Source organism: Mirounga angustirostris, unplaced genomic scaffold, assembly GCF_029215605.1.
Source record: "Mirounga angustirostris isolate CCGP_5_RB_7025 unplaced genomic scaffold, mMirAng1.0.hap1 SCAF_14, whole genome shotgun sequence".
NCBI lineage: Eukaryota > Metazoa > Chordata > Mammalia > Carnivora > Phocidae > Mirounga > Mirounga angustirostris.
The window spans coordinates 26,856,269-26,870,027 of record NW_026991722.1 but is presented as its reverse complement, the minus strand read 5'-3'; the positions used below and the strand labels follow the sequence as shown (position 1 = coordinate 26,870,027).

The window sequence follows — 13,759 nt, the reverse complement described above, 5'->3', positions numbered from 1 at the left end:
CTGGAGCTAAACCATAGAGCAATTTGCATACTGTGCCCCAGAACTTGGACGTATTCTCTCTGCAGTGGTGAGCAACAGGAGGCTATGCAGCAGAGCACCTTCTCAGATGTGCATATTACAACACTGATTTTCTCGAACATCCATGAACTCCCATGCTGGGAGTTGCAGGTTTTCTGTGGAATTCACACAGGGTAGAGATTTAGGTGGCAGATCAAATCCTAGATCTGTCACTTACCAGCTATGTGACCTTGGACAGGTCTCTTAACATCTATGTGACTCAGTTTGCTCATCTGTGAAATGGGAGCAATAACAGTTCCTATGTTACAGGGTCACTATGGGGTTTAAAGGAGCTGAAATGGGTCAGGTGCCTGGCAGAGGGCCCGGCGTATAAAGCACTCAATAGCAGGAGGAGTTAAGAGCAAATCCATATCCTCATAAACATCCACATGGAATAGGAGTTCACATTCCGGCTTCATGCAGTGGATAACCTCTTTTGCCCTGGGAAGTTAGTACCTGCCCAGGGGCATCTCCCCACCTCCTCTGGTATCAGCAGAGCCCCAGGCTCCAGCCCAAAGGGACAGAACACTTTCAAGAGCAGGAGGAGTGGCTGGCTCCCACTTGATCACAAGCCTCCAGGCCCACAGACAAGAACACAGAGCCTCGGGCAAAGTGAAGTATCAGCCAATCAGACTTCCCCTTTCTTCAGTTCTACCTGTGGTCTCAGCTCCGCCCACTAAGATATCCCTTTGGATTTTGCCATCATCTTCGTCCAGGGCCAGCCAGCGGTTAAGGGGGAAGTCGTATTTCCTTTTGTTCCCAATATCTTCAATGATAATCTGGGAAGGAGAAGAGAGGGAGGGAATGACCAGTGTCATGGAGGGCTCACCTGGTGATCGAATCCCTCCACCACTTGAGTGCACTCTGAGAATACACTCTCACCTTCTTAGTGGCCCACTAAGCTTCTTACAAGGACACACCTGGCACAGATCACTGAGAGGCACATGGGGATGACTGGCAATGACCTTCTACTTGAATGACTGAGCCACTCTTCCCTCTTCTGTTACAGATCGTTTAAAAAACTAAACGCAGGAAATTTGGCAGGATGTGTCCTGTGAGACCTGGGTGTGAAGCCTGGATTTGCGGACTGCAACAAGAGCATCATCTTCCCCACCTGCTGAAGGTTGGGACCCTAACCTTCTTGGTGAGAAGCAGAGTCCACACAAGAACTATGAGCCCCAAATCAGGCACACAGAATCCCGGGATCTGGTGATCAGGTCAGAAAACATCAGTCACTGACAGGGAGGATAATGGAATCGGCCATTTATGAAGCTTCCCTCAGGGCACTCACATGTGAGCTAGGTTGGCGAGGCTGAGATAAGGGGGTCTTTCAGAGTTTACCGAGAAGCCGAGGGGCTCTCCCAAATGTCCCGAGACCCCAACTGAAAACGCACTCTAAGATAAGCAGACTGGTCAATAACTAGAACATGCCCTCCGTTCCTAGCACTGTGCAGACAGAAGCATCTGCGGACACACAGGGTAAGCTGGAAAATGGACGTGTCTGTCCAGGTGTTCCCAAGACTGCCCGAGAGAGGGGGCTCTGATTTCAATGAAAGACTCATTTCCTAATATCCAAGTGTCTGCAGTGTGCCAACAGGGCACACATGGGCTGCCTGAAGGCATCCCACATTGTTCTAATCCCATGTTCGCATAGGAACCTTCTGGGCTAAGAACAGTCTTCCTGAGGACACCACTCACTAGGTGGGAGCCAGTGGCCTGAGCCAGTAACTGGACGCCACACCAGGCTTCTCTCCTCAGATAAATCAGTATTCAGGCTTCGGTTTATAAATCAGTCCCTTGTGAGTTTGGTTGGTGTGAGTCACCCTTCAGAGCCTGCTGATTTGATTGTCTGTACTTCTCAAGCTGAGTGCCTGGAGACCACTGTGGCACAGCCCAGAGAGTCTTCTGCTGCCAAAGTCCAGCCTCTCCCAACCCTCCTATCTGCACATTTCTCTGTGACTTTCATCTCTGTGTTAGGGGGAGATTGGGGAGTCAATGACAAAGGTCTGAGGCTTCAACCTGCCTCCTAACCCCCCTTACTCTGAGGCTCACAGAGTTGGAAAAGCAAAGTGAAGGAAGATAGGACTTGGTTTATCAGACAGGCTATCAAGTCTACTAATAAACCTAGATGTACAGATTCACCATCTCTGTCTTTAAATGTTCACGGACGAGTGTGGCAGCCACGGTTTCAAGAGCTAGAGCACCACCCTCACAGCCCGTGGAGTCCATCAATAAAGGGCCTTCTACTGGCCTACTGTCTGATTGAAATTCCTGACCTGAGAAGTTTAGCTAATCTGAAAAATAAAATGCGTACCATTCAATACCCCCTACAGGACAAAACTAGCTGAATCACAAAGAGACGATATTTGAAATGTAAAATTTTGAATAACAAGCAAGACGCTAAAAGCTAGATTTTCCAAAAATACTAAATACAAAGAAAGGCCGAGAGAGAAGATAAAAGCTTAAGTACTGGTACAGAAAGTATGAAAGTCCATGGACAGTTCTAGAAATTTTCCAGATGCATATTAAACTGTGTAAACAATTATCTGTGAAAATTCGTGGCCACAAGGTCTGCAAGATGAGGCTGGAGGAAGCCGGCTCCCCGAGAGCCAACTATCTGGGAGCACCTCTAGGACGCACACCACAGCGGGAAGGAGCAGAGGGGTGGAGGCAGGGAAGGAAATGACCAAGCGCTGCAGTGCAGAGAAACCAGCCAGGGAGAGGGGGCAGAGGGTCCTCCCAAAGGCATTCCGGCCTCTGCTGATGTGGGTCCTGGCTGACTCAGGGCCCCTGTTGCTCAGAGGGGTGTACCCAAGAGTCCCCTGTAAGAGAGGAGGGAGCAGCTTTCCCACTTGTGTTCACAACCTCCTCAGACAGCTCTGAGTTTTCAGGGAGTTCCTTGTAAGACTTCAGGACGTCTCAGGAATGGTTTTGCTAACAGAATGAAAGGTTGGTGTTCCAGACAGAGTGTTGCTTCACAGATTCTGTTGTTAACGGCAGAAAGCGCTGTAGAAGAAGACTGGGGAGACAGAAACCCCCGTCCCCATGACTGAGAGAAGCACACACCTGGAGAGAGAGAGAGAGAGACAGAAAGAGAGAGAGTGTGTGTGTGAGAGAGAGACAGACAGACAGACAGACAGACAGAAGCAATGACCAAATAAAAAACAAGAACCATTATCTCCTGGGGGAATGCCCTCCATCGGAAGACAAGCCCCCAGGCAGGGCTCACCTTCTCAGAGGCGAGAAGGAAAGCCGGGGTCACGGGCCCCCGGGGTGGTGAGGCCTGTCCATGCTGGAGCCCACTGTCTTCAGCAGCAACAAGGACACAGCCGAGTCAGAAGGCAAGACCAGCCAGTGGGAAAAGCCAAGAAGGTTACACTATCCCGAAGGAGAGGAGGAAAAGGTGGAGCCGCCAAGCAGGGGTCCTCTCTTCCCTGTTCTTTACTGAGGTTCACAGACACACCCAAATGATCGGGGGCCTCGGGGCTTTCATTTCTACCCGCCCCCCACCCCTTACAGGGTAAACACGCAGGCGTGAGCACATGGAGTGGGGCCTGGAGTCAGCAGATTTTAGATCAATGTGGAGTGTCAACTGGGATTCATAGCAGCTCTCCGTGCTCTATACTGGAAGAACTTCCACCGATTTTATATAACCTGATGGCAACAGAGGCCTGTTCTGTGCAAAAGTGAACCGTCCCCCACATACAGAACAATGTGAGGAGGATGAAGGGTCTCCTCCCTCCCGCCCACGTGCCAAGGTACCCAAGACACACAAAGTCTGGGGGGTCCACAAAGGGTGGGCCCGCTGTGTACCAGCCCGCTGTGAACCAGCCACGGGAGCAGGCAATGCACGTAAAACAAACCTCTGCCTTCAAGGAGTTTCCAATCTTCCCTTTAAAAATGCATATAGGTTATCCAGTAAAAGTGGCCCATGACCTGTGAGCTGCCATCGCAACATTCCCAGAGCCATTGCTGAACTGTGCCTTCCTGTTAGAGTTCTAAGATCATAGGGCAAAGGACAGGTAAGTTTTGACACAAGAAAAAAGGGAGGAAGATTTTTGGAGCTTATGAACCCACTTTAAAATAAATCTCAGCATCTAGGAGTTAGCAGGGAAGACCTGGGCTCATGGAAGAGTGAGAGAATGTTCTATGGGGGAAACTGAGGCCCACCAAAGGAAGGTGAGATCTCCCTGTCACGAGGCTATCCTTACCCCCAGGCTCCAGGTCTCAGTCATCACACTGAAAAACTCTGTCACATAATATAAATAACTGTAAATGGCAGCATCTGAATGGTGACACCCTAACATTCTCTTCTTCCTCTGCACCTCCTCTCCTCTGAGCCCACCCATACACCTACTCTCTCATCACCACCTCAGACCACTGCTCCACCTCAGTCAATAAAGACCTCTAATGGCTTATTATGATCAGGATCTGCAAAGGTCCTTCCCACACCTACCTCCCTAATATTATTTCCCACTTCTCAGTCCTCTGAGCCCTGTGCTCTGGCCCAGAGCTACTCAATATCCCTGCCCTACTCTCTGGCTCCTCCTCATCTGCCCACAGGAGTCCTCCTCCCTGCCCCTCCTGGCAAAACCCTACCCATCTTCATGGCCCAGCTCCAGTGGACCCCTGAGGCCCCGTGAGACACAGCTCACCCCCACAACCTTCATTTGTACCTTACTGAAGTCTTTTATCTCCTCCTGTTTTGCATTAAACTCATGGTAATTCTGATTTCTGGTCTTCAAGCCGGGAAATTTGGTCTGATCGACACTACTCTAATTGTGGGACTCGCAAGACAGAATGTTTGTTCATTGAAAGCTGGGCTGTCCCTGAAAGTTTGGGATATAAGGGTACTGTAGGTATGATTATTTTAGGGACTTGTCTTATTCTTTTAAGGAGCAGAACAGTGTTTATCATAACAGCTGCTGTTGGTAGCCGCATAAATGTTTGACTGTTGAGTTTTCATTGGTAACAGAAGGACACACTGAGCTTCTTGACATCCCTGAAATCAACTCCATGAGCCTGTCTCCTCGTCCTGCCAAGGCCAGTGATGCAGGCTGTGCTCATATCCCCAGCAGCACGCAGCAGGCGATATCCCCATGTGGACTGTCTAACACGTGACATCGTGGAGGGAATCCAGACCGGGAGTCCAGAGGACCTGGGGCACGTACCAGGCCTGCCACTGAAGAGCTGCAGGGCCTTGGGCCAGTCTCTTTACTGCAGCAGATGGACCAAGGACAGGACCCATTGGTGCATGATGTTCCATCTTGTGACTATTGCTCTTCCTAAGCGGTCTTTGAACTGCATAGACCATTTGAGTTGATCAAGATTATGAGCTAACGAGATGTGGGGGCCCAAGCCCTGGGTGGGGGCAAGAGCTGGGGGAGGTGAGGATGCCAGCCCTCCAACTCTGGGAGAGGGAGAGGCAGGGGGAGAAGGGGTGTGTAGGTCACCTCGAAGCCCATCTGCCTGGGCTGAGACGCACACATGGGCAGCCGACTAGAGGGGCGACCGCCTATGAAGGAGTTAATTACACTGGATTTTAGATTTATCCCACCAAGCCCTTAAACGTAAATACCTAAGGGGCGGTTGTCATGTGAAGTCCAAGGCAACCAGCCTGGCAACTTCGAGGACCAGGAGCACTTACTGTGCAAGTGTCAAATCTGGAAACATGGCCAGTTCAGTAGCCCCTTTAATTGGCATCCCTGCGGAGCTGAGGGCCAGCAGATCAGTTGGAGTGAACTAAGGAGGGGCAGCACGAGGTGCGAGGCAGGGGAGGCAGGACGCTAGAGCTGGCTGCCCACGGCGTAGTCACAGAGCGCCTTCCCCCAGCCTCTGGCTTCCAGCTTGCACTCACCCTGCCTGGGACCTAAAGTCTTCCTTCCTCCCTTCCTCAGGAAAATAGCTAGGAAATCCAGGCACAATGGCCTACAAAGTGCTTGAGTTAATTTTTTGTCTTATCCCCAGGAAGGATTTTGGTTTGGCTTAAGGTATAGGAATAGGCTGTTAGGAGGTTTTCAGAAAGCAGCAAAACTTGGAGAGGGACAACCGCCTTGGTACTGGGGGGTGGGCGGAGCAGGAAGTAGGTCCCTGAACTCACCCCTGCACATGATACAGCTGCAAAGAGAATAACCAATCTCACACTGAAAGTAGCCTGCTTGGCCTTCTGGTTCAAAACAGTGTCTGCCTAGCAAATAAGAAAAGAAAAAGGAAAGAAAGAAGAAGGGAGAGGGGGAGGGCGGGAGGAAAGGTGGAAACATCACTCCAAAGAATCAAAAGAAGAGCAGAACTCTGCCAAGGGTCTCACACAGCATACAGTACAAGGATTCAGGAAAGTGGGCATGCTTCGTGGAATACAAGAAGATTTGGTCTTTATGAAATAGGACTAAACATCTTTAAGGATAGCAGGGGCTGCGTGGAAAAGGCAAAAGGTGATATTAAAAGGGAACTAGGTTGAAAAAGGAAAGGTATCAAGAGAACCAAAAAGCAGCAAATCCGTCAAAGTTCTCACCATCCTGCGAGTCCTTTAAGCAACTCCTGGGAATTTATCGTAAGAAGTAATCTTAGCTGTGCATAAAGATAAGCTATAAGGATGTGTGTCACTGCACTCTTTATACTCTCAGGAATGCTGAGGAAAAGGATGTTCAACAAAGGAAGATCGGTTTAATCAGTCAGGATGTATCTGTGCACGGAAATACTGGAGCACTCACTAAAACATTACATTGTAAAACCTTCGTGTCATTCTGTTTAAATAACATGGGGACATCTGCATGCTCTATTTCAAAGTGGAAACAGAGCGGCTTGTAAAACACTGTTTACGATGACCCCATTTTATAAAAAATGATATATGTATATTAATTCACAGAAAAATATCTGGAGGATCTGCACCGAGATATGCTCACTGGTTATCTCTGGGTGGTGAAATCATGGTGGTTTAGGTTTATCTCATTTTTTGTTTATGTGTATTTCCTAACTTTTTACAATGAATATGTACTACTTTTATAGGAAGAAAAAAATAATAGAAACATTCAGAATTAAAATGCACATTGATAGGAGAAAGGAAGGGACCTGGTAGTTTGGAAGAGTCAATCAATGACAGGGTGGGGGAAGGTGATAGGTTCTCACAGGATGCAAAGCACAGAGGATGGAAGGGGCCAGAGGGAAGCTGAACGCTTTGCAAAGCAGAGAACGGAGATCCTATAAATGGCTAACTGGTGCTCCCGAAGAAGAGGCCAGAACAGATGCCATCCAAGCAAGAATCTGGTATATAATAGGAGATCTCTTTTTTGAGCTATAAATAAATAAATAAATAATAAATAAATAAATATCCTTTGCATCAAAGACTCATCATGTCCCTAAGAAATTAAAAACAAAAACAAAAGGAAGGGAGGGAGGGAAGAAGGGAAAGAGGATGAGGGTATAAAGGAACTAACACAGCCCCCCTCTTCTAGACTTTTTATTATAAATATAAAGAAAAAATTCTGCAAGGATTCTGGCTGAAAAAAATAAAATAAAATAAAACAGATCATCTTGAAAGAAACAAAAATCCCCTTGGCTTCAATATCAAATTTCAGAAGGCAATGGTATGCAATTTCCAACATCTTAAAGGGACAAAAAGAAAAGGAAAAAAACATGTTCTCACTCTGCCAAGCTGTCCTTTCCTTTGAGCATGAACACAATAAAGGGGCCTGTTCTGGCGTGCAAGCCCACCTCGTTCGTGAAGTTTCTGAAGAGAGCACATCGGATGAGTGGGCCCATGTGACCAAGAAGGAACCTGACCCGGGGGTGGGAGGTGCAACTGCAAAACCTTGCCAAGGCCACATCAGGCTCTGGGGTGTACCTTGCAGTTCCGTGCACTAACCCTGGGTCTTCACTCAGACTGTGTTCCTTCCCAGGATGGAGGAACGTGGCTGCGGTCATAAAACACACCTGCCTCTTCTCCCTCCTCCTCCCTGAGGACACACCCCTGCCTTCTCACTGGCTACTTAGGGTTCTGGACTCCTGCCCCATTTCTTCGCCAATCCAAGCAGCATTTAGCCTCCTGGAACCCTGTTCAGCACCAGGCTCTCGGCTCTTAGAGCCAGGCAAGCCCCCTCCTTTCCAGAGGAACCTTGGCCACTCCTCACTTCACCAATTCATGCCCCATTCCAGGCCAAGAGCTGGGGCAGTGCCCTCGAGGAATGTCCAGCCTAGTTATGGAAAGGAGTGCGGCAGACATGCGAGGATGCTCACTCAGCCCTTTCCTAGCCTACTTCTACTATAAAGACTGGAAAGCCAGCCACTTGTCCTACTTTCCACTGTAGCTAGGGTGACCACACGACTCATTTCTGACTCATGAAATGTAGGCAGAAGGCCCAAGGAGGGCATTGTGTCTTTCAAAATAAAGCAAGGCTTGCCAGGAAAAAAAAAAAAAAAAAAAGGTTTTCCCCTTTGGTCTTCCCTTCTCTTCCTGCCTGGAACACAGATAAGATGGCTAGAGATTCAGCAGCCATCATGTGATCATGAGGCAACAAGGTGGGGGATGAAAGCCACAGTGCTCAGGATGGTGACACAGCAAGACAGCAGCTGTCCTAAAAGCAGCTGCACCAGCCCTGAGCTGACCACATCTGGATTTTGTGTGAGATGAGAAAAATAAGCCCTGGTTATGTAACACTGCACTTCAATCGTCTGATAATTGCAGTCAAACACTGCTGATATAAGAAGGTAATGAAGTTAAGCAATAACAAAACCTCACCTATCAGGCAGCCTCATTCTGCAGTCAAATTGTTATAAGTCGGAGTGGTTTCTGTTTTAAGCAATAAGATCTTTTTCAAAATATTTTTCAAATACATATTCTACAATAACCTTTCCCTATCCTTCTGTAATGAGCTGAAATCTACTGATAGCCTCATGAAGGGAGATATATGGGATCGTAGCCCATTTTCTAAGTGACCTCAGACTTCTGTGGATTTTGAATATTCTTTTGGCTTTTTATATCTTCTTCTTCAAAGAAGAAGAAGGTCCCCATTACAGTCCTCAATAGCCCTACCTAATACAATGACTCTTTCCCTCTCTAATCTTTTGCTGTAGGTTTAAAATTGTAGGCAAGAGTTTGCTAGAAGAGATTATAATGAGCACTAGGCTGAGAGAGAGTCTGAGGGGTCTTGCCTTCAAAATCAGGGCAAGGCAAGAGAGAGCCAGAGGCATGAGCTCTCCTCACAAACTTTGAACCAGATAAGTGTTAGCTCCTCAGAAGCCTTTTTGTTTTCTTCTTGCTTCCTACCTTCGTCCTGGGTTGGTAAGATTATGAGGCACCTAAATGCAGATGTTGCAAGGCAACAGCCCAAGATAAGTCACAAGAAAGCTTATGATTAGGGTCCAATGAACGCCCTAAGCAGGCAGGGTTATAAGCATTCACAGGAAGGAGAGGTTCTGGTGGGCCAGAGTCAGGGAGAGCTTGAGCCTTGAAGGACGATCAGGCCCTGGCTACCTTTGGATGGGAGCCCCGGGCTTTCTGGGAAGGTGGTAACATGTGCAGGGTCTGGGAGGCTGGGAGTCAGGCAGCATGGTTGGCCAGGAGGCTTTGGCAGAAGAGTGGAGACAGACAGACCAAGAGAGGGAGGTTAGGCTGAAATATGCCCCCTGAAGAGCCAGAATTCCCCTCCCAGGCCACAGGGACCACGGACAGGCAGCCGAACCTACCTTGGACAGGAACCAACCTGCAGACCCACCCTTGTTGTTGTGGCCAACATTGATCTTTATCAGCTGCCCCAGATCCGGAGCATCTAGCATGAACTTGTCTTCAGCTCCCCTTTCAAAGTTGTCCTTTTCATTTTCCAGCCTGCGCTCCCCTGTATACACACACAGGCAAGAAACTTACAAAGGAGACCAGAGGAGGAGAAAAAACCATTTATAAGCTTAATGGTCTGCCCACTGGAGGGTGGTCTCAAAAGTCAGCAAGGTGGGAAGTGGTGGGGGGTGGGGCAGGGACAGGTCCTTCCACTCCATTTTGCTGTGAACCTAAAACTACTCTAACGACAATGTTAAATTTTTTTAAGAAGTCAACCCTGAGATGTCTGGGCTCTGTAAATCCCTCCAACCTCCAGTCAAGGGAGAAGCTTGCCCTGCGTGTGGCTTGTGCCCAGGTCCCATAACTGGGTTTCTGCTTCCTGCCTTAGTCTGGAGTGTCCATCCTGGTAACCCCATGTGCACCCCCATCCTTAGAGCTGAGGTCCTGCCGGGCTTGTCCCAGCCTCTTGTCCTCAACTGGGGGCATGGCCGTGGAAGTTGGTCCAGGGCTGTGCTGGGCCCCTGACAGCCAAGAGACGTCCTTTGGCCTGCCTCCTTTTCTGGAAAACAGCAATGACAGCTACCATCACACATCCTAGTTCTACACAGATTTTTTTTTTCTTTTCTTTCTATTTGTCACCACAGTCCAAGAGGGAGTATTATTAATTCTGTCTTGTGGATGAAGAAACAGGCTTAGAGAAGCCCGATAACATGCCAGAAGTCACGTGGCTGATAAGCACATCATTAGGATCCATTCTAACCTGTTCTTTCTACTTTGCAATTTTCCACTATTATGTCCCCAAGCCTGCAGGTCATATTAACACTTACAGCCCCACCTAAGTACCAGCTTCATGCTGATGCCATCCATTTGCTTTCTTTCCTAAAATTTAATTCTTTACATCTTTCTACATTTTGAACTGCAACCATTCAAACATATAGAAAGTAGTATAAGAAACCCATATGCCCACCACCAGATTTCAGAGGCAGAACAGGTGCTAACACTCTGCCTAATTGGCTCAGACCTTTCTTTTTTAAAGACGAGATAACGGGTAGGTCTAAAGTCTCACTGGCCACCCGACTCTCCTACTCCCTACCGCAAATAAACCCCACCCACAAGTGACCTGTATCGTCTCCGTGAATTTTGGTTCGCAGGTGGATGTATTCATAGAGAAAATGTACTATTTTTTGCATGTTTTAGAATTTACAAGAATAACATCACAGTGCATATCTCTCTGTCTCAGGTTCGTCATCCACACAGAGGGGATGCAAACAGCACCATCGCATAGGGTCCGCTGTGAGGATGAACTGAATTGGTCCCCACGAGGTGGCTGCCTGAGCTAAGTGCTGTGTTCATGATGCGCTTCACATATTTTGGGAATACGTTGTAAAATTTATACCAGCTCAGAATTTTCACATCTTCCAGGTTAATTGTTCCTTTCATCATTGTCTGATACATTTTTTATTTCTAACAGAGTGTTTTTGCCTTAAAGTTTAATTTGACCGATAATAATACAGCTATGCCACCTTCTTCTGTGTTGTTGATATGCTCCTGATAGACATCATTGCATTCTATTTATTTTCAGCCCTTCTGCATCCCATGCTTAAGCTGGATTTTATTTCTTTTCATTTAATATGAGAATACCTATCTTTTAACTGATGAGTTTAGTTTATTTCTATTTATTGTGATTATTTGTACATTTATTTTATTTTTTATTATTAGCCATACTTTTTCTTTGCTTCTCTTTCCTCATTTCCTGTCTTCTATTGGATTGATTGAGGCCTTATTCCCTTTTATTCCCTCTACTGGTTTAGAAGTTATACATTTCTTATGGGGGGGGTTACTTTTACAATTTTAATATGCATACTTGACTTATTGAAGTCTAAAGTTCATCAATACCTATGCTCTCCTACCGCTTGGGGATGAGCTGTGACCAAGAACTTAATTATATTTTAACTTTCATTATTTACCTTCCTTCTCAAAGATGATCGTGTTCTAGTATTTTGGGTCCACATTTTCTCATGCCCTGATGATAGTTATTATTAATATTGTTTACTATAGTCAATGCTTGCTTAGCTTTGTTACATCAATATCAATATTTTCCTCGCTTCACCTTTCTTGTGGGTATGATTTCCTTTTTCTTAAAGTATATTCTTCAGCAGCTGTTTAAGTATACGTGTATGAGTGGTAAACCCTATTTTTCTTTGTTTGCGTGGCAATTCACTAATTTTGCCCTCACTCTGGAATGATAGCCTAGCTGGACACAGAATTCTAGACTGATATATATTCTTGCTCAGAACATTAAATCTATTATTCCATGAACTTATGACCTTGTATAAGTAGCTGATAGGAATTTACTATCCTTCTAATTGGTTTTGTAGAAGATAATCTGCCAAATCTGGTTACCTTTAAGATCTTTCTCTTTGCCTTTGGTTTCCCCACAATGTATCTAAATGTGGATTTGTTTTCCTTTATCCTGCTCAGTGACTCCTTCTGTTACTTTAGTCTGAAAATTCATATCTTTGCTCAATTTTGAAAAAGTTTCAGCCATTATCTTTTCAAGTATTTTCTTTCACCTATTCTATTCTCTATTGGAACTCCTATTCAACATCTATCAGAACTTATTCTGTCCTTCATGAATCATGACCTCTCATTTGTATTTTCCTCTTCATGTCTCTGCTCTGAGTATTTTGTTCATATTTGTGTTACAGTTCATAAGTCTCTATTCAGTGGTTTCTAATTGTGTTGTTTAACACATGCATTAAGTGTTCATATTTAGTAACTATATTTTCATTTCCTATATTTCTGTTTTATATACTTTTCATGGTGCCTTGTTGTTTTCTTTAATTGTTTTGTTCATGTCTGTAGTCCATTTAAACATATTTAAACTATAGCTTTTCTCAGATTACTCTATTATCTGAAATTTTTTAAAAGATTTTATTTATTTATTTGGCAGAGAGAGAGACAGCGAGAGAGGGAACGCAAGTAGGGGGAGTGGGAGAGGGAGGAGCAGGCTTCCCGCTGAGCAGGGAGCCTGATGCAGGGCTCAATCCCAGGACCCTGGGACCATGACCTGAGCCGAAGGCAGACGCTTAATGACTGAGCCACCCAGGTGCCCCTATTATCTGAAATTCTTGAGCATTTACTCTTACTGTTGTGTCCACTGATGTTTAGTCATGGGGGATTATGTCCTCGAGTGTTTTGTAGTTTTGGAAAGTGAACTCATCTCCACTACCTTATCTCTGGGAATCTCATGCAGTCTTGCAAATGCTTCTGCAAGCACCAGAGGTATTACTGGCATGGAGCCAATTTCTGTGCTTGGGGAGGGGAGGTCCCCAAAGCACACTTGTAGTATAAAATCAGATGTCAAGCCCACATGAGTGTGAGCAGAAGGTATCAATTTCTCAACAGCTCTGTCTTTTTAATCTAGAGCTCTTGCGGAGATAAGGTTATTGTACTGATAAGCGAACTTTTTCCTGACCTTTTTTGCTGAAGATGTTCCTGTGAACCTTCAGGGCTCCTGGCTTTACCTGTGGTTCTAATTTTGCCTATCTTGCTTCATGCAAGATATTATTTTCTGACCCCAAATGGGTACAGAAATCTATCCTGTAGATTGTTGAACATGAAAGCTCCCTCCTTCCAAATGCCATAGCACCAATTCATACCTAATACTTTGGTTTTGAGTTCCCTCTTCATTTCTGGCACCTGGAGATCTCTTTTTTCCTTAAACTCAGCAGTGCATTTTGAATTCTTTAATACATTGCATCCCAAATTCGGATCTCAGTAGCTTTTCTGACTCCTGTGTTATTTCATTAACTTCGAGGAAGCAGGAGAGAACCACCTGTCTCAGTTCTACTGGCCTGAATGTCCTCCCAATACTTGTGGCCATGCTTTTGTCTTCAGTTCTTGCTTCACCTATGAAGACAAGTCTAATTA

At 46.0% G+C, this 13,759-nt stretch overlaps 1 protein-coding gene across 2 annotated transcripts in view; it reads right to left on the bottom strand.

Annotated features, from left to right (window-relative positions):
- Positions 1-13,759, bottom strand: part of LOXHD1 (lipoxygenase homology PLAT domains 1) — a 149,743-nt gene that overhangs the window by 99,373 nt on the left and 36,611 nt on the right. For both annotated transcript variants that reach the window (XM_045886333.2, XM_045886334.2), the window contains exons 6-7: positions 9,739-9,887; positions 713-836 (exon numbers count right to left, since the gene is read on the bottom strand). In XM_045886333.2, the coding sequence (XP_045742289.1) occupies positions 713-836; positions 9,739-9,887 (273 nt within the window). The remainder of the gene's footprint in view (positions 1-712; positions 837-9,738; positions 9,888-13,759) is intronic.